The sequence below is a fragment of the Rattus rattus genome, chromosome 4 (genome assembly GCF_011064425.1).
Source record: "Rattus rattus isolate New Zealand chromosome 4, Rrattus_CSIRO_v1, whole genome shotgun sequence".
Classification (NCBI taxonomy): Eukaryota; Metazoa; Chordata; class Mammalia; order Rodentia; family Muridae; genus Rattus; species Rattus rattus.
This window is the reverse complement of record NC_046157.1, coordinates 33246330-33264614: the sequence shown is the minus strand read 5'-3', so window position 1 is coordinate 33264614 and position 18285 is coordinate 33246330. Positions and strand designations below refer to the sequence as shown.

General features: G+C 37.8%; 1 protein-coding gene across 1 annotated transcript; it reads left to right on the top strand.

Annotated features, from left to right (window-relative positions):
- Nucleotides 1-932: 932 nt before the first annotated feature.
- LOC116898310 (T-cell receptor-associated transmembrane adapter 1) lies at nt 933-17581 on the top strand. Its single transcript, XM_032899652.1, has 5 exons — nt 933-948; nt 1689-1725; nt 10204-10262; nt 12270-12358; nt 17000-17581. Exons 1-5 carry the CDS (start codon nt 933-935, stop codon nt 17255-17257), a joined length of 459 nt encoding a protein of 152 aa, XP_032755543.1. The 3' UTR covers nt 17258-17581.
- The last annotated feature ends 704 nt before the right edge of the window (nt 17582-18285 follow it).

The following is an 18285-nucleotide window of genomic DNA, read 5'->3' as shown; positions in this document are numbered from 1 at the left end:
TAAGTGGATATTTGCCCAAAAGTTCAAATTACCCAAGATACAATGCACAGACCACATGTAGCTCAAGAAGTAGGACGACCAAAGTGCAGATGCTTCAGTCCTTCTTAAAAGGGGGAACAAAAATATTCATAGGAGGGGATATGTAGACAAAGTTTGGAGCAGAGACTGAAGGAATGGCCATTCAGAGCCTGTCCCACCTGGGGATTCAGTATATACATGAATATATATACACATACAGTCACCAAACCCAGACAATATTGATGAAGCCAAGAAGTGCATGCTGACAGGAAACTGATATAGCTGTCTCCTGAGAGGCTCTGCCAGAGCATGACAAATACAGAGGCAGATGCTAGCAGCAAACCATTGAACTAAGAACAGGGTCCCTGTTGGAGGAACCAGAGAAAGGATTGAAGGAGCTGAAGGGGCTTCCAACCCCATAAGAACAATACCAACCAACCAGACTTCCCAGGGACTAAACCACTACCCAAAGAGTACACATGGACAGACCCATGTCTCCAGCTGCATATGTTGCAGAGGATGGCCTTGTTGGGCACCAATGGGAGGAGAAGCCCTTGGTCCTGACAAGGTTGGAACCCCCAGTGTAGGGGAATTCCAGGGCGGGGAGGTGGGAAGGTGGGGTGGTTGGGAAGGGGGAACACCCTTATAGAAGAAGGGGTGGAGGATGGGATAGGGGGCTTATGGACAGGAAACCAGGAAAAGGGATAACATTGGAAATGTAAATTAAAAATATCCAATTTTTAAAAAAAGAATAAAAGATTTTTGAAATCCAAAAACGAAACAGAGAGAGAGAGAGAGAGAGAGAGAGAGAGAGAGAGAAAGAGAGAGAGAGAGAAAGAAAGAAAGGAAGGAAGGAAGGAAGGAAGGAAGGAAGGAAGGAAGGAAGGAAGGAAGAAAAGTCCATCAGTACCAACATGAACAGAACCAGAAGTAACAGAAAAACCCAGAAGTGTTAGTGGAACTCAAAGCCAGAAACTATGTTTACGTTTCACAACGGTCAAGACAAGAGTGTCAGATACAGAAGTCCCAGATTTTTCTCATTGTTTTATGTGCACAAAATACACATACATCTTTCTCAAGCTTTCTTGTTTTCATCTCAGATTACCAAGACAGAATTGACTGGCTCAGAAAGGAAGCTGCCTTTATCACTTATATTACTGCAACAAAACACCAAAGGCTTTTAACCTTATAAAAAAAAGGGGGGGTGTATTTACCTTATAGTTCTGGAAATTCAAAGTTTGGACAGTTATAATGCAGACTCATCCCCTTGACTATGTCACCTCATAACTGATAGCAATGGTAGGGGGACATGTTAGAGAAACTGCTCACATCTCCAGCCAGGAGACAGAAGGCAGCAGTCAGTTTTCTTCCTATTCATGACTATCTTCCAAGAATTGCCAAGGAGTCACATAAGAAACTGCCTCATCTAGAGTCCACTCTTGAAAGCTCCAGTGCTACACCGATACTGCCCTTCCGATGAGTAATCTTTGTCACAGGGATTCCTTGGATACCCTCAAATCATCTCGAAATCATGTCTTCCCCCAGTCCAACTAATTGTAGCCTTTGTGACTTAATCAATTTTGTCAATTTACACTGAGGCTTAGCTCCCCTCATGAAATATTTTAAAGTGCATTAGAATTTTTAATTTGTATATTTTTAATATTTTTCAGATAAAATGTACAGATACTCTGATGACTACATTCCAAGGTATGTTAAAAAATGAATAAAGTCTTATGATTTCCAACTAATAAGGAAAGTAACAAATGCTATATTGCTTACAGATTTTTTTCTCAGAGATATTACCACTTGGGCTAAATGCAAATAAAAGTAAATTATAATTTGATTTACTTGCATCTGAAGATTGGAAGCTGTAACACTATCATTGATCCCGGTTATTAATACATCAAGTCAAAGTGCTGAGTGAAGAGTAAAAAGACAGTTTAATCTGACATCTGTAAACCTCTCAGTGTCTAATATAGATATCTATATTATAATGAGGATGAAACTTTAAAAGAGCAGTCTAATTTTATATAGGATTGTATGGCATTTCAGAATACAGAGTTGAAAGAGGTCTATAAAACCTCATAAGACTTAAGTAATAAGACCTGGTGGTTCATGCCAATAATCCCAGCAATGGAGAGGGTGAGACAGAGAAGAACACAAGTTTATGGCAAGCCTGAGCTACATAGAGAATTTTGAGGCCAGCCTGGGATATATATGGATATTGTCTCAAAAAACAAACAAAACAAATAGAAAAAACAGACAGACAGACACAAACACATATACACACCCTTAGTGCCATGGTGTTTGTAAGGATGATTTTAATCAATGGTGAAATGTGATGAATTATAATCTGAAGTAATATTAATTACAGAATTTCTTTAATAGTTTTTGGATTAGTTAAATGAGAAAGTGTTATATATATACATATATATGTATATATATAATTTTAAATTTTTGATTTTTGAGAAAGGTTCTATCTACATTGCTTTTGCTGTTCTGTAACTCACTATATAGACCAGTCTAGTCTCAAATTCACAGAGATTCACCTGCCTTGGTCTTTTTGGTGCTGGAGTTAGAAACAAGCACCAAATAAGTCAAGCTTGTATAATATATCTGTAAAAGAAAGTCTAGGGCATGAATAATAATAAGGGAATTTCATTTTTCTAGATTACCATCCAATGTATCATTATATTGGATATTCTGTTTAGGAATAATAATTCAAATAAGATTGATTTTCTGCAGTGTTCTTCAAATCTTCCCAAGTTGTGGACTGAGAAATCTTTGAATAAGCTTTCTAACTGATCGAGACATTACAGGCCAGGCCGCAGAGCAGGGCAGGCAGAACAGCCCCTGGACTCTAAGGGGTCTTTTTATAATAGTTTCTGCTCTGCTTAAAAACATATCTTACAGGTACAAGATATTGTTGCAGGGAGACTCTCTGTGTACAAATTTTCGTGACTATTCTTCATACCGAAATCTTTTAACTAGAGATAATTTCAGGCTATCAAGAATGATTTTCTGATGATAAACATTAGGACGCTCATCTCTTTTCTGAGGAACTTGATTCTTGACATTTGAAGGGCAATTAAGACACAACCTGCCAGGTGTGGTGGCAGTAGCACTAATCTGTATTCCCAGCACCAGGAAGGTGAGGCAGGAAGGCCTATTTTGAAAAAAAAAAAAAAGTCTAGCAAGATTGGCTTGCGTAAAGTGAGTCTAACTCAAAGCACAAAGGATAAGGAATGAAATAAAAAGATACAGTGTAGTAAAATGTCTTGTGATTTGATGGTTTAGCTAAAGATTACGTTGATGGCTTTGGTATTGGTATGAGAAGAGTTGGAAAGGAGAATTGGTATAATACCCATCTCAGTGTAAATTGGCTTTTATTTTTACTACAGATGTAGGAATGAGGCTAGTTCTTGTGTAACACTTGCTCACTTAACAAATAGTCACTCAAGAATAAGAGCTATGCTAGGAAATTGTCAACTCAGTTCACTGATTTCCAAAGAGTAAACTCCCCTTGCCTGGAACAAGGCAAAGATCATCACCATGCCAACCATCAGGCACAGTAGTTTAAATGCTTCAACCCCCTTCAGCTGGGCTCCACTTTCCTACCCGCTGTGCCTAGCAAGGAAGACATTAATAGACACAACGTGTTACACAGAAGGAGTTTATCATTTACAATTATTCAGCAAGGGACGAAGAGACCTCAAGTTCATCCTGAATGGTCCCCAGCGGCTAGGACAACTGCCGGTGGCAGAGCGTCTCATCTGCATGTGCCTTACTCCTAGACGAGCAAAGTCAGAAATCTGCCAGCATTGGCTTGCATACCCCAGAGGCAAAATGACAATTAGAGCTGTGAAGGCTCCGGTCTCTATGGAGACTGCAGCCAAGCCCAGGCTTTTGTAGCCATTTCCTCTTCATCCCACGGTGTTTCATCTTCTGTTGCATACTCTGGTTATCCTTGAGCATTACAAAAGAGACAGAGACGTTCCAAAGTCACCTGGAGAACAGTCTTCAAAAAAATAAATTAATAAAACTACAAAATGGAAGGAGATAGATCATTTCCTCAGAGATTTAACCATCTATTGCCTGCTATTAAGTGCTTTAAATACTCATTGTCTATTGTTATAAATCTCCATTTAGGCAAAAATTGAATATACAGTGCAGATACCCTCTGCAAAGATAAGTTATTTCCAAGATTATGTATGTATAACTAGTCCACTTTTCTAGATTATGTGGCTTGAAGATCAAAAATACTTTTGTAGGAAGGCATTGAGACTTGGGAAATTATCTTCACTCATTAAAATGTAAAATTAACCAGAAAGAATAATTTAAAAATGATCTCTTTTTGAGGTGGGCTAGAATTACTGAGGCCTCTTCAGTTAGACAAAACAGGACAGATGTCCATTATACTGGGTTTTCCCTTTTCTGGATTTTCAACATCTGCTAGGCTGGGAAGCTATTCTGGAGAGAAAGAAATTACTTCTCTGCTTTTCCAGTTCTCCAAGTCCCTGCATCAGAAGGTCACAAACATGATCAACCTAAGGACAGCACAACATCCAAATTTAAAGAACTGGAAGGAAATGCATATGCCATGTTACTTACCCTTGGACTACCTCATTTTTCTTTGAAATATATTGCAAACCTTCTTACTCCTCTTCTATTGGTGTAAAGAAGTTATGTGGTCCCTATACTATGGGATTGAGATCCAAGGAATTCAGAAACTTACTTAAATTCTTGCAGTTGTTCTCATAGACTAGTTCTCCAGACTGAGAATCTTCAAGACATATGACTTCCAGGTGTTCTTTTCTGACCCAACAGCTTCCAAGAATACATGGGCTAAGGCTCCTCTTCCTTTTTTCCTTTTATTAAATTAGAGTTTTCCCTTCATAAAATATGTCCTGATTATTGTTTTCTCTCCCTCTCTTCCTCCAAGTTCCTTCCCACCTCCACTTCCATCCAGATCCACTCTCATTTTGACTCTCATTAGAAAAGAGACTTCTAAGGGATAATATAAGATATAATAAGATAGAACAAAAACCAACACATCAGAATAGAATAGGACAAAGGAAAAAGAGCCCAAGAGAAAGCACAAGAATCATATATAGACACAGAGGTATTCCTTTGGGGATCCTATCAAAATGGCACAGATATATCACTAAAAAAACGATACTAAACTGGAAGCCATAATATATACATGCAAAGTACCGGTGTGAAAGAGAGTTTATATATATACATATACATATATATATATATATATATATATATATATATATATATATACATGAAAAAGGAAAAAGCCCTGACATGGACCCTCTTAATGAAGTTAATTTCCTGTTGACCATCTACTTCTGGGCATACCTACTGCTCTTAAAAATTATTTTCCCAGTGAGACTCCCTTGTATAAAATTGAATTTTCATTTGTAAGTGGTTATGAATTGGAGATAGATTCTGGTAGAGATGGGGGCGTGTGTTCATGTACTCCTTTCCGCTCTAGCGCTCCATCTGGTACAGTCCCATGCAGGCATTGTGTATCAGTCTCTGTGAATTCATATGTATATTGACCCTGTTGATTTAGATGGCCTTGTTTCCCTGGTGACCTCTATCCCCTCTGGCTAGTATACTCTTCCTGCCTCCTCTTCCAGGAAGTTCCCTGATCCCTGAGGGAAAGAACTGATGAAGACATTCCTTTGAAGTTTGGGTGTACTCTCTCACTCTCCACATATTGTCTGGCTGTGGGTCTCTGTATTGATTCTCATCTACTACAGAAGGAGGCTTCTCTGATAATGACTAAGCAAGGAAGAGACTGATCTAGGAGTATAGCAAAATGACATTAGAAATCATTTTATTGCTATGTTCATTTAGTAGAATCGAAGTATTTAGTCTTACCCTAGGTCACTGGGCTATATCTAGTCTCAGGTTCTCGGTCACCCAAGCAGTGTAGGGTATGATTCCATCTTGTGGGGAGGGACTTAAGTCAAATCTAGTATTGGTTTGTTCCTTCTGCAGCTTAGTGCACTGCACTAGCATATCTTAAAGGCTGGACACTATTGTACATCAAAGGGTTTGGTTTGTGTGGGTGTTCACATTTCTCCTTTGATTGCATGTAGTTTCCTTCCTGTACCGAAGATGGTAGCATGTTGGAGTGAAGGCTCTATATAGGTACAAGATCAACTTCTCTACATTTAATGAGTTGTGTGGGTGTTGTCGTCAGCAAAAAGGCCTTGACATCAGTTTGTGGTGTGGAGAAAGTTGCAGTTAAACAAGCATATTGAGGAACACACGAGGCAGCTTCCCTTTCCCTTCTGCTTTAATAGTTTTTCTGCATTTCTTGTATCTTTACCTTAATACATAAGTAGACTATAATTTTAAAAAAGTAAGAAACCAGAAAATCTCAGGTTAATGCTACAACTGCCTGTCCACTGTACCCCTTCCACAGTCAAATGTGATTATCCAGCTGCATTCTGGTCATATTTGCTTCCCCCTTTCCCTTCTAAGTCTCAAATCTGTGCTGTTCCATCTTTGGGCTTCCAATTCACTCACTCTGCTCTTGCAGAGGTGACCAATGCATTCCACAGGTCAAATCCTAATTTTGTTTTGCTGGCCTCATCTGAAGCATTTCTACTTGAAATGCTTGCTTTGCTGGCTCTGAGCTCCCAAAAGACCCCATTGATTTTGTTCCCCTTTCTAGTAGCTTCTTCTTCTGAACCTTAAATCACCAGAGTGTCAGCATCCCTCTAGCAAACTACTTTTCTACCATATTCATTCCCCAAATAATTTCACTCCCCTTCATGGTTTTAGGTACATTCAGATGCCAATGGAATATAAAATTAAACTTCTACATAGTCAAAGAAAGGCATTTCAAGTAAATCAAGCTAACATTTGCCAATACCAGATTCTAACAGACCCCCAAATTTGCTCTTTCCCCAGCCTAATAACTTACCAGTTGCTTAACTTTACTAGTTTTAAAGCAATAGCCTACTTTTTTATTTGGATGTTGGAACTCTGTACTATATTATGGAATTTGGAGGCTGTGAAGAATTAGTAGTGATAGCACAATTGATTTATCACTAATACAGTTACAACTTATAGAATTGTGAGGGCATCAGGTAGAAGTAATGTGTTTTTTTAAGTAATCTTTTAAAATCTGCTTAGATCACAAAACATTTGGGATAAATAAAGTAAACACATTTTTAAAATAGTTACTTCATAAGGTCTAAGTGAAAGCTCAAAATTGGACCACAAAAGTTATAGTGATATATTTTACAAATTTGATGTGTCAATAAATATAACTAATGGCTTGAGTCCATCTTCAGACATGCCCGGAGTTAGAGTTTGATATGACCCCAAATTCAAGATATATTATTCTCTCAGTTATAAGCTCACTTACTAATTTTTTCAGAACGCAATCACAATATGAGCTGGGTATGTGATTCAGAGGAAGAGTACCTACTTAGCATGCACACGACCTGACATTTGATTCTCAGCATTGCGAAAAGAAAAAACAGCAATTATTGTAGGCTTCCACATAAAACATTGCCAAACATTTGTTGTTGAAGTTATTACATGTCTCTAATAAGCTGGAGTTATTTGGCATCACTAAGTAAAAACACGTTTTTTAATTTGTTCGTTAAGCAGCTGCTCCTGAATAATAGTTTATTTGAGGTGATTAATCACTTGAGGCCTGCCTGCAGACATGGGACAATGTATTATAAATCACATCTTATTTTCATTCATAAGGAATAGAGTGATATTCATTTTTTGGACATGATTTATCATTTGCAGGTTGTGTCTGCTATCTCTGTGGGCTGGGAAAATGAATGGCTTGTCTTATTAAAAGTCTTCACCTTTTGCTATAATATTTTCTGCGTATCCAGAGAAAAGACATTCTCAAGACCATTGGTTCTTTATCAAGGTGTGCTGGTTGGAAAGTACATTGCAGATGAGTTGTGTCAAATGTGGGCCAGCATCTGGACTTTTCAAACCATTTGTATGGGCATCTCCTGGACTGTTATTCAAGGGGACCTAGTTAGTATTTATATATACTCTGTCTTCTTTAAGAAGTATGGTATTGTGCCTTGAAATGAATTCTGTGACATGTAATCTCAAAGTGAAAGCAGTTGGTCTTATTTCATAAAATGCCACTTACTAAGTGATAGGTTCCTCTTTCCTTATCTTACCAATGTAAAATTTAGCCATTAGAGCTGTTGTCATAAGCATGATATCAGTAGGACAATCTGGAGATGATGACAAGGTATTTACTGTAATAATAGCATTAGTCACATAAACCAAGATGGAAATTTAATCAAATAACAAGAACCAATACTCCTGGATCCCTGTTGGTTATCTTCACTAGAGGTGCAGGAATGGTCCTTCTACTTCTTGACCATTTCCCTAAAGCCTTTAGATATGTATCTTTCTGCATGACTCCCTTAGAATATATGTAGAGCATAGGACTTTCCAATCAAATTTACATTGTAATTCTAGCTCTTTTGCTAGGTTTACAATTACTGACTGTATGTCTGGATATTTAACTCTTATGCATCGCAGATTCCTAGTGTGTACAGTACAGGAAGTCATACCTTTCTAAGGGACTCACCCAAAGGTTGAGGGAGCCTTGGAAGAGTAGGAAATTCTCATAATTATTTTTGATATTGCTCCCAAAGTAAGTTAATAAATTAAGCTATCTGAGTCTCCAGCTTTCCTGTCTGTAGTTACATCACAAGGGTAGTAATGATTCCAATCATGATATTTCATCTTATAATCTGAGTCTATAGTATTTGCATAACAAATGAAGTTTTAAAAGACCTTTCAGAGCTCTATTGGAGCAACAAATAGGCAATACGACTAGGAGCACAGACAACCTACATTTTAATCATAACTGCTTTTTTCCTACTCTCATGACCTGGAGAAACACTTTGTGACCCAGAAGCTAAGAAACCTTGTAACATCTATGTGTTTCTGTGTATTTCATTTTTCTTTCTTTCCTTTTTTTTTTTGTTTTGTTTTGTTTATTGGTCAAGTGAGAGTTCAGAATAAAAACATAGATAACAAAATTGTTTTTTTCCATTTTTATTAGATATTTTCTTTATTTAGATTTCAAATGTTATCCCCTTTTCCGGTTTCCCTTTCGGAAACCCCTATCCCATTCCCAGCCACCCTGCTTCTATGAGGGTGCTTCCCCACTCACCCATCGACTACTTCCTGCCTCCCCACCCTGGCATTCCCCTACACTGGGGCATCAAGCCTTCACAGGACCAAGAGCCTCTCCTCCCATTGATGCCCAACAAGGCCATCCTCTGCTACATATGCAGCTGGAGCCATGGGTCCCTCCATGTGTACTCTTTGGTTGGTAGTTTAGTCCCTGGGAGCTCTGGTGGGGGCGGGGAGGGTGGTTGATATTTTGTTCTTCAGTCCTTTCTCTAATTCCTCCATTGGGGTCTCCATACTCAGTCTGATGGTTAGCTGCAAGCATCCTCATCTGTATCAGTAAGGCTCTGGTTTATCAGGCTTATCCATATCAGGCTCCTGTCGGCAAGCACTTCTTGGCATCAGCAATAGTAACTGGCTTTGGTGGCTGCATATGGGACAGATCCCCATGTGTGGCCATCTATGGATGGCCTTTCCTTTAGCCTCAGCTCCGCACTTTGTCTCTGTATTTTCTCTCTTGAGTATATGTTCCCCCTTCTAAGAAAGACTGAAGCATTAGGGTAATAGTGCCAGCCTATGGAATTGCTTTGAGAATATGAAATACATAAAAATATATGAAATGTGCTTCCAAAAGTCCCCAACACATAATAGTTCTCAGTAATAATTTGCTATCATTACTTATTCCTGAAAGAAGTTTCCAATCTCAACTTTTAATTTGCATACACACACACACACACACACACATACACACACACACACACGCACGCACGCACGCATGCACACACACGCAAATGCACACACACACGAATGCTTGATTCTGGCTTTAACTCATTCATGTATAATCACTTCTACCACAGGAGTTTGAGGCTGAACAAGAACATGTGATAGTTTACTACATATTGAAGTTAGCTGAGAAATCAGTTATTAATTTCTATTTATTAGGTAAGCAGTTATTACTTAGTAGTTATGTTTTTTCTAAGTGTAAAGTAGATTTTGTCTAATAGAGAAAATTATGCTCCCATGTTGTAGGGTTGAAGAATATTATGAAGATGCTCCAATTTATGGTAACTTAGAAAATATCCTCCCAGGTAAGTTTTATTTTTCTGCAATTAAATGTGTCACAAAAAAACCTACTTAATCCCACAAATAATTTGAGGCATCTGTTTTTAAAAACCATGACAGTTATGTAACCTAGAAGCCATAATTATGTCTAGTCTATTATAGTATATATTCGAAGGGCCACATTGTAAATTGCACTATGATATTCAAGCACAAGCCAGCAGCTCCTGATTCTCTCTGAGATCTTCATTTCACTCTTGTAGAACAGTACATCACTAACAGACTAGTAATAGCATATTCAAGCTCCATGAATTTTGCCACTCAGAGAATTCTATGAAATAGAGCCATTTCTAGAACAAAATATGATCAGCAGAAACAGTATTTTGGGATCTGTATGTAAAAGCGTGACTACAGTTAACAGCCAGAATGATGAACGCTTTCTCTGGTTTCCTGCGCTTTAACCTGTTCTCTCTGAGAGGAGACTCTGGAGCTGAATTGACAGCAGGTGGGGAGAAAGCAAAGCCCAGTCATCACTAAGTGGTTTGCGCTTTTATTTTTCCACAAGAGCTCTCCACTCGAAACTTCTTTTAAAACTAAACACTGTAAAATCCTCAAAGCAGGCAGCTGGGTTGAAGTCTACGACTGATGAAGGAAACTGCCGCTTGTCTACGAACCTTCACTCGGTTTATAAGCAGTCTCTGGGTTTATTCTGCTGTAGGTCTCTGTCTCAAACACAAAGGCTTTCCATAACCTAAAAAGGACCTAATAGCTACACTTCCTCCAATATGGGATTGTAAAGATAGCTATATGAGAACTTTATGAGTCAAAGATTTTACTTGGTCCATTTTTTCCCATTATGAGTGTTCGCTAACTTTCTGTACTGTAACAAAAGAAACTATTAGAAATATTATATTAAAGTACTGTCCCCTCTGTTTTATTTGGCAGAATTATGATCTTTCATATTTAAACTCTTATGAATTCCAGTGGCCCGGAGCCAACCAGAAATCTGATTTCCAAACAGTATACCTGGTGTTTATTTCCCAGATTCTGACCTCTTATGCTCTGGATTGGGCTGTTATCTGTAGATCAGACAGAGAAGGCTTTTCCCCACAACATTAATGACAGACAGAAAGAAGCTTAAGATGTAGATTGTTATCATAGGGATTTTCTGTTCCACAAAGGTATGTGGAAGTCTTACCCGAGCTACTGTTTGAGATGATCCAGAGAGAGAGGGTAAGAAGATTATTAGATACATTTGGGTCTAGACAATAATTATATTGTCCTCTGAGGCCAAGTTGGTGCATTGTAGATTTTTAACAGGCAGGTGGCCACCCTATATAGGCGTGTGTAGAGATATATTGGTGAGAGTAAAGAGACAGAAGAGGATGAAGTGGGTAGAAGTTTGCTGGCTTTTAGCATCACACAAGACTCCAGATCCTTAGCATGGTGTTTAACAATCTTGAGGTCTTAGGACAGTCCTGCCTAACTGAGATGCCACTAATTAATTAGTCACAAATCAGAATCTAAGCCATTTTACTCAAAATTACAATAAGGCATTTTAAATGACTCTGAATAAAACATGTTATTCGTAGAACAAAGTATAAAACTGAAGTCATTGGTGGACTTTGCAAGCACTATACTTTATGTCATGTGCTTACCAATGACCATGGGCAGACACACCCAGGTAACTGATTACACAGGCAACTGTTTAACTCAATCATATCTCTAGATCAACTCAAATGGTAGCTTAGATGAGACTTCCACATATCTCCCAGGCACCGAAAATCCCTATGGTACAGTCTACGCCTTGAGCTTCTTTCTGTCTGTCACTAATGTTGAGGACAAAAGACTTCTCTGCCTGATCTGCAGGTAACGATTTGTGTTTTCATAACCTCTTTGCATGCCCATCCACAGGATTACTTAAATAATTCTTGACGTTATATATGGTTAGCGAAATATTGTTTGGGTCATGCATTTTATTTATACCAGCACTTTTCCTTTTTGCTATGGAAATGTCAATCTTTTCTACTCCCAAGAACCACTGGACGAAGACTGCTATGAGCAAATGAAAGCTCGACCACAGAGATCTGCAAGTGATGCACAGGAAGTGGTTGCACCTGCACAGGTTGGTTTTCCATACAAGTTAAGTGTAGTCCACTTCACAGGTTTCAAGACCCAAAGAGCGTTTCCTGATATGCATTTGAAGTAGCCGGTTAAACATCTTGCAGCACGAAATCACATGTCAGTTCCTGAGACTCGAGCCATACAGGGAAATAAAGAAGCAAAACCAAAACTCAAATCAAAGACTCAAAAATTAGGCATAGTTCAAAAGATAATAGACCCTGTCTGCACATACATGCATATATATGCATACATATATACATACATACATATATGTACAGCAGCAAGTTTGCAAACATGCTTTGAAAGCATCATAAAGTTCACTTAAAATATTTTCATTTTCAAGATCTTTTCTCTTATATCCTCTTACTACCACCTAGACTAGTCATGGGGACGACAATTCCAAGACAACTGTGTTAGCTTTGCTTCATGTACCCCACATGCATTTTCTACAAGATCCCAATGAGGAAGGCAGTGTTAAAACCTCAGTTTTACAAAGAAAGCAAAGCTCATCTTGGTGCACTCAGATACTGCATGTGAAGACAGAATCCAAAGGTAGATCCATCTTACATAGAATATTTTTATCCTAAAGTAGGTCACACTTTAAAATTTCCTATTGTGGTAGAATTTTTCTCCTTTACACTACATTACTTTTGTATGAAAGCATACGTTTTAATAATTCCTGTGGGGCTCCTGACAGAGGACCTGCCTCTGACTGTTGCCTGCCTTTGGAACCCTTTCCCCTTACTGGGCTGCCTGGTCTAGTCTCAATAGGAGGAGATGGGCCTAGTCCTGCTGCAACATGATATGCCAAGGCTAGATGTCCATGGGAGGCATCCCCTTTTCTGAAAAGAAAAAAGGGGAGGAGTAGATGGGAAGGAGGTGGGGAGGAGTGCTTGTAGGAAAATAAGGAGGGGAAAGTGTGGACAGGGTGTAAAGTAAATTAATTACTTAATAATTTAAAAAGGAAAAGAAATCAAGATGTGATGTTTGAGGAAAAAGTCACCACATATGCGGTGTGATATTTGTTTGTTTATAGAATGTGCTTTCAGGGGCCGGAGAGATGGCTCAGTGGTTAATAGCATTTGTTTCACAGAACCCACACTGAGAGCCCACAATTACTGCTAACTTAGGCTCTGGAGTATCTGACTTCCTCTCTGCTCTCTGCAATAAGGCAGACAGACACACACACAAACCACACACACACACACACACACACACACACACACACACACACACACACATACCACACACCCACAGAGAGAGAGAGAGAGAGAGATCCACACAGTATACACACATATATGCTCATAAACACAAAATCTTTAAAGGGCACTTTTATTTTTTTGAAAGAGGAAAAATACATGACATATCTTCTGCTCAACTCATGATAATGAGTTTGTGAAAGAAAAGCTCTTGAAGGAGATTAAGGTGTAATTGCACCATCTAGAAATGAAGAGACCCGCCCACACAATTTTAGCTATAAATATACTAAGAATATTGAATAGACTTTATGACTAAATACATGGGAATTGCACAGAGTAGCTTTGTCTGAGCTACATCTGGTTTTTCCTCAAGTGGAAATGATGCAAAATCATGGAAGGCTTTGAGCCTGCTGTCTTGTGAATTGTGTATTTAAAGATGCTATTCAGAAAACTAGTCTTTATTCTATTACATTCTTATCAATTTCGTTTCACACATTAGAGTCGTCTCTTCCTAATTGCTCAACTTCACTTTACGTCTCATCATGACCAACTTGCTACCCTAATATTCTCCACATTGATCAATCACAGAAGTATAGGAAATCTACGATAACATGTGTGCTGAAGGAAAAAGGATGTTTTCTGGGAAATATGTGGGTCATTTTCTTGATCCTTCAAAATGACATATGTGATTCAGAGACTGTAATTTAAGTCTCTTGGTCTACATCAACAAATTAAGTCTATTGCTAGGAGTTCATCAGAAAGCCTAGGAATCAAGGATTCCTACACCCTATAAACCTAAAGGATATACACATGTGATGCTCCTTTTATTTATTGATTAATTTTTGGATCAATGTTCTGCCTCTGTACTCTATCAAAAGCATCATCTCCCTTCCCAAAGCAATACTGATTATGCTCATCACTATTTCTCCAGAGTCTTTCAAGATCTTGCAATTTTGATTAATTTTCCTTTATTTTCCTTTTCTTCCTGGAAATGAATCATTGTTATTTGTCTAGCTTGGGTGCAAATGATCTCTATATTAAGAAAGAATATTTTTTTTAAAATCCTTCTTTTGATTTGCTTTTCCCTATGATTTCTGAACTGGATGGAAACTAGATGGGATGTTTCCATCATCATAGCTTGTTTCTTTCTAGAGACTCACATTATTTTACCCTTTCCTCTATGTCCTCCCCAGCCTGATTCACTCAGCTAAGCCAGCACAGGGAAGTCTGAAGTATTTATGTACAATCATGATACTTTCTTGGGACTCACATTTCTTTTTTCCTGACACTGTCTGAAAAAAAATACAGAAGTTATTGGCCAGTTGCATATTATTTTGAGTGATTTTCTGTAAGTGTAGAAACAAAATCCCAAAGTTTGGAATAAAAGGGAAATTATTGCTTCATATGATAGACAGAGCTAAGAATGCATTTTGCACGTGAGACAATTGCACAGAGAATCTTTCCTTGGTCTCTTCAGGAACTTCAATATCTCTTTGCAGTATGCTACCAGCATACTCTTCCACTGGGACGTGGCAAGCTACTAATAGCCCATGTGTTTTTCCTGTTGACACAAGGGAAAAATATCTTTTCTGTTTTTGAGAGTAAAATGCCACCAAATATTCCCATTCCTGGACCATTCTCTTGGGTCCTGTTGCCAGGGCAATTGAATGCAATGGGAGCTTGGTCTGGCATAGGTCAGTTGCTTAGTTTTGCTGGCTTTGGGTGTATCACTCCAAGTATCTAAAGCAGGGTAGGGTAAAATTTACCAAAGATGATGAGGGAGTTCAACAAAGTCCCGAAAGATCAACAAATAGCCATTCTTTCATGGTTCTAAGTGCACTTTGTGGGTTCTTCACCTGTCTGTCTGGGGAAAGTCAAAGCAGATGACAGGACTAAATGTGTGTAGCAGTGATGCCAACTTCACTGGGATACAGAGCAGAGGTGCGGAGTACTGGGCATCAAAATAGGAAACCTTAAAGGGCAGGCCAGGAAATCCAAACTTTAGTCCATAGTCTGTGATTCTGAAGGACAGATGATAAAACCCAAGAAAGGTATTTTGAAAAGAGTATATGGGATGAAGAGTGGAGGGAAAAATGGGAGAGTGCATACCAGTTAGACAGCTATTTCAGTTTTGCAGAAATGATGAAAGAATAAAAAGTCTGATAACAAAACAAAAGAGCATGTAAATGGAGCCACACCTTCTGTGGAAAACAAAAGAAAACAAAACAAAAACACAAGATATTTCCTTTATACCAGTAGAGAGACACTCTCCCAGGCTCTGGGAGTTGTTCATCCAAGTGTCACTTCCTCAGCCTCTGGCCTCACTGGCCTGGTCTTAGAGGTAGATCCCGAACGTAGATACCTACACTGTACTCAATGGAAGTCCTCCAATTTTAGTTTGAAGCATGTAATAATCATAATGCCACCTGCTTTTGAACAATTATAGCTGTGATATGCATTTCTACATTTGCCAATCATATCAATACTATGAGATCAATATTACTGCTCTCATTTGAAAAGCAAGAATACTGAGACTGAGTATGGTTTTTAAGAAGCTGCCCAAGGCCGTGTAACTGAGACTGAATCTGCAGCTTTCCTACAACACATTAAAGGTCTGGGCTCCAAGCTATCAACCTGTGTTTTCCTACATTACCTTAGTCTCCTGTCCTCATTCTGACATTGACCCTGCTCTAGGACAAAAAGGATGAATAACAAGTTCCGTTCTATCTTAGATGTCAGTTGTGTAATGTGATCTGTTGGCTTTATTGTTTTGTTTTGTTGTTATTGTTTTGCTTGTTTTGTTTTGTTCTTTTAGTTTTTTTGACACAAGGTTTCTCTGTATTTCTGGCTGTTCTAGAACTTAATCTGTAGATCTGTAGACTAAGCAGGCTTCAAACTCAGAGATTTGCCTTCCTCTGTCTCCAGAGTGCAGAACTTTGCATTATTCTTATGAATCTTTAAAAAAAATGTAAGTTAAGAGGCAGAGGGAGGATTCATGGGTACTTCTAAAATATTAAATCCCTAATTATTAAGCACATATAAGTCATACCATAGGATTTGTAAAATATCTTTCTATCATGCTTTCCCTCATAAGCAAATTACAGAAACAGACACTTAGTAGGAATGATATAATGCAGAAACTACTTGAAATGAAGGTGAAGAAATGATCTAAAATATTCATATAAATTTTGATTATGGGAAATAAAATTTCATGAAGGTTTATCTAAATACTTTTTTTTTTAACTCAAAAGTCTTGAATTGACTATTGTTTTTTGTTGTTGTTGTTATTGTTGTTGTTGTTGTTAACAACTATCAACTTTGGCAAAATAAGGTAATCGAAGCCAGAAAATAAATTATTTTTCATAGGCCATGGAAATTTGTAGAAGTCTTGGACATTAAAGAATGGACTACCGATGGAAAAATAACATACCTTTTTTTTTTAGGTACCTGCTGAAGCTCAAATTTGCTATGCCTCACTGGATCACAGCATGAAGGGGAAACGCAGAAGGCCCAGGAAACAGAATACTAATTTGTCAGATAGAGGAAAGGATGCACAAGACTGTACAATGGGTGCCAACGTTTCTCAGAACAATATGGTAGAAAGTTTCCCACCAGATAACCAGGTAGTTGAGGAAAGTATTCATGATGATCCTGCTAGACTGTTTGGATTGATCCGGGCCAAGAGAGAACCTGTAATCTAGCTGGACTATATAATTCAGCTCAATGGTAACACCCTATGAGAGATGGTTGAAAAAGCAAGATTATCATGTGACACACAGGGATTGGCAGAGTGACAGTCTACTCATTTTGCAGCGGAATGGTACCTTCCTTTGTCTTTATGGATCGCATCCCTACACACTAAATCTAATTATAATTAGCTATATGAATACAGTTAAGAATATCTAAATAGAAAAAGTAAGATAATAAAGTCCAGTTTGCAACTTAAATGACTTGTAACAAAACCAAAATGAACAGTAATACCTAATAAGGACAAAGTTTTAAAAATTCAAAGTACATAGGACATCTTGAATGAAAGATAAAAGCTTGTGTCTTAAAAAATTATCAATAAAACATGTCTTCTTTCATCAATGTGAATAATTAATTAGAAGAAATTTCTGATTGAAAGTACATTGCCAAGGAAAGTAGAGTAATTGTGAGGAGTATTGTTTCCAAGATGTAAATAGTATTATTAGTTTTAAAATTGTTATAAAAATAAATCCATGCTTTTTACAACAATTAAAAAGGTAAGAACTTAGAAAATTCTACTACTCAGAGATAATCAATATGAATAACTTTCTTTGTGTTTATGGATATTTTGCTGGACGTAACCATGTATATGTAACAGGTTTTCTTTTTCCTGTTTTAACTTAAACATAGAGAATTATGAATATTATTTAAATTCTATTTGTGTATCAACAGAGTAGGAATCATTTCTACTATATATAACTATATTAAAATGTCTTCAATTTTGTATTTGATGATGCTGGGAAGCAAACACGGAGTCTTTCAGATGAAAGACAAGTACCTCACCACTGAGCTTCATCCAAACTCTGCTTCATAATTCTAACGTCTGCATTGTATCTCATTTATGATTAAATCAGAATCCATTTAAAGGAGTTTGAAGACTACTTAAATGAACTCAAGTTTCCATTTTATATGTTCACAATAATATTTTAATGAGAATGTTCAAAGGCATGACTGGATACTTATCTAGTTTCTTCTTTGTGTT

What these genes read in the sequence shown, in the direction of transcription:
- LOC116898310 (XM_032899652.1), top strand. An exon ending in CTTAGAAAATATCCTCCCAG is followed by an intron (nt 10,263 to 12,269) that starts GTAAGTTTTATT and finishes TCTACTCCCAAG; the next exon opens with AACCACTGGACGAAGACTGC. An exon ending in AAGTGGTTGCACCTGCACAG is followed by an intron (nt 12,359 to 16,999) that starts GTTGGTTTTCCA and finishes TTTTTTTTTTAG; the next exon opens with GTACCTGCTGAAGCTCAAAT.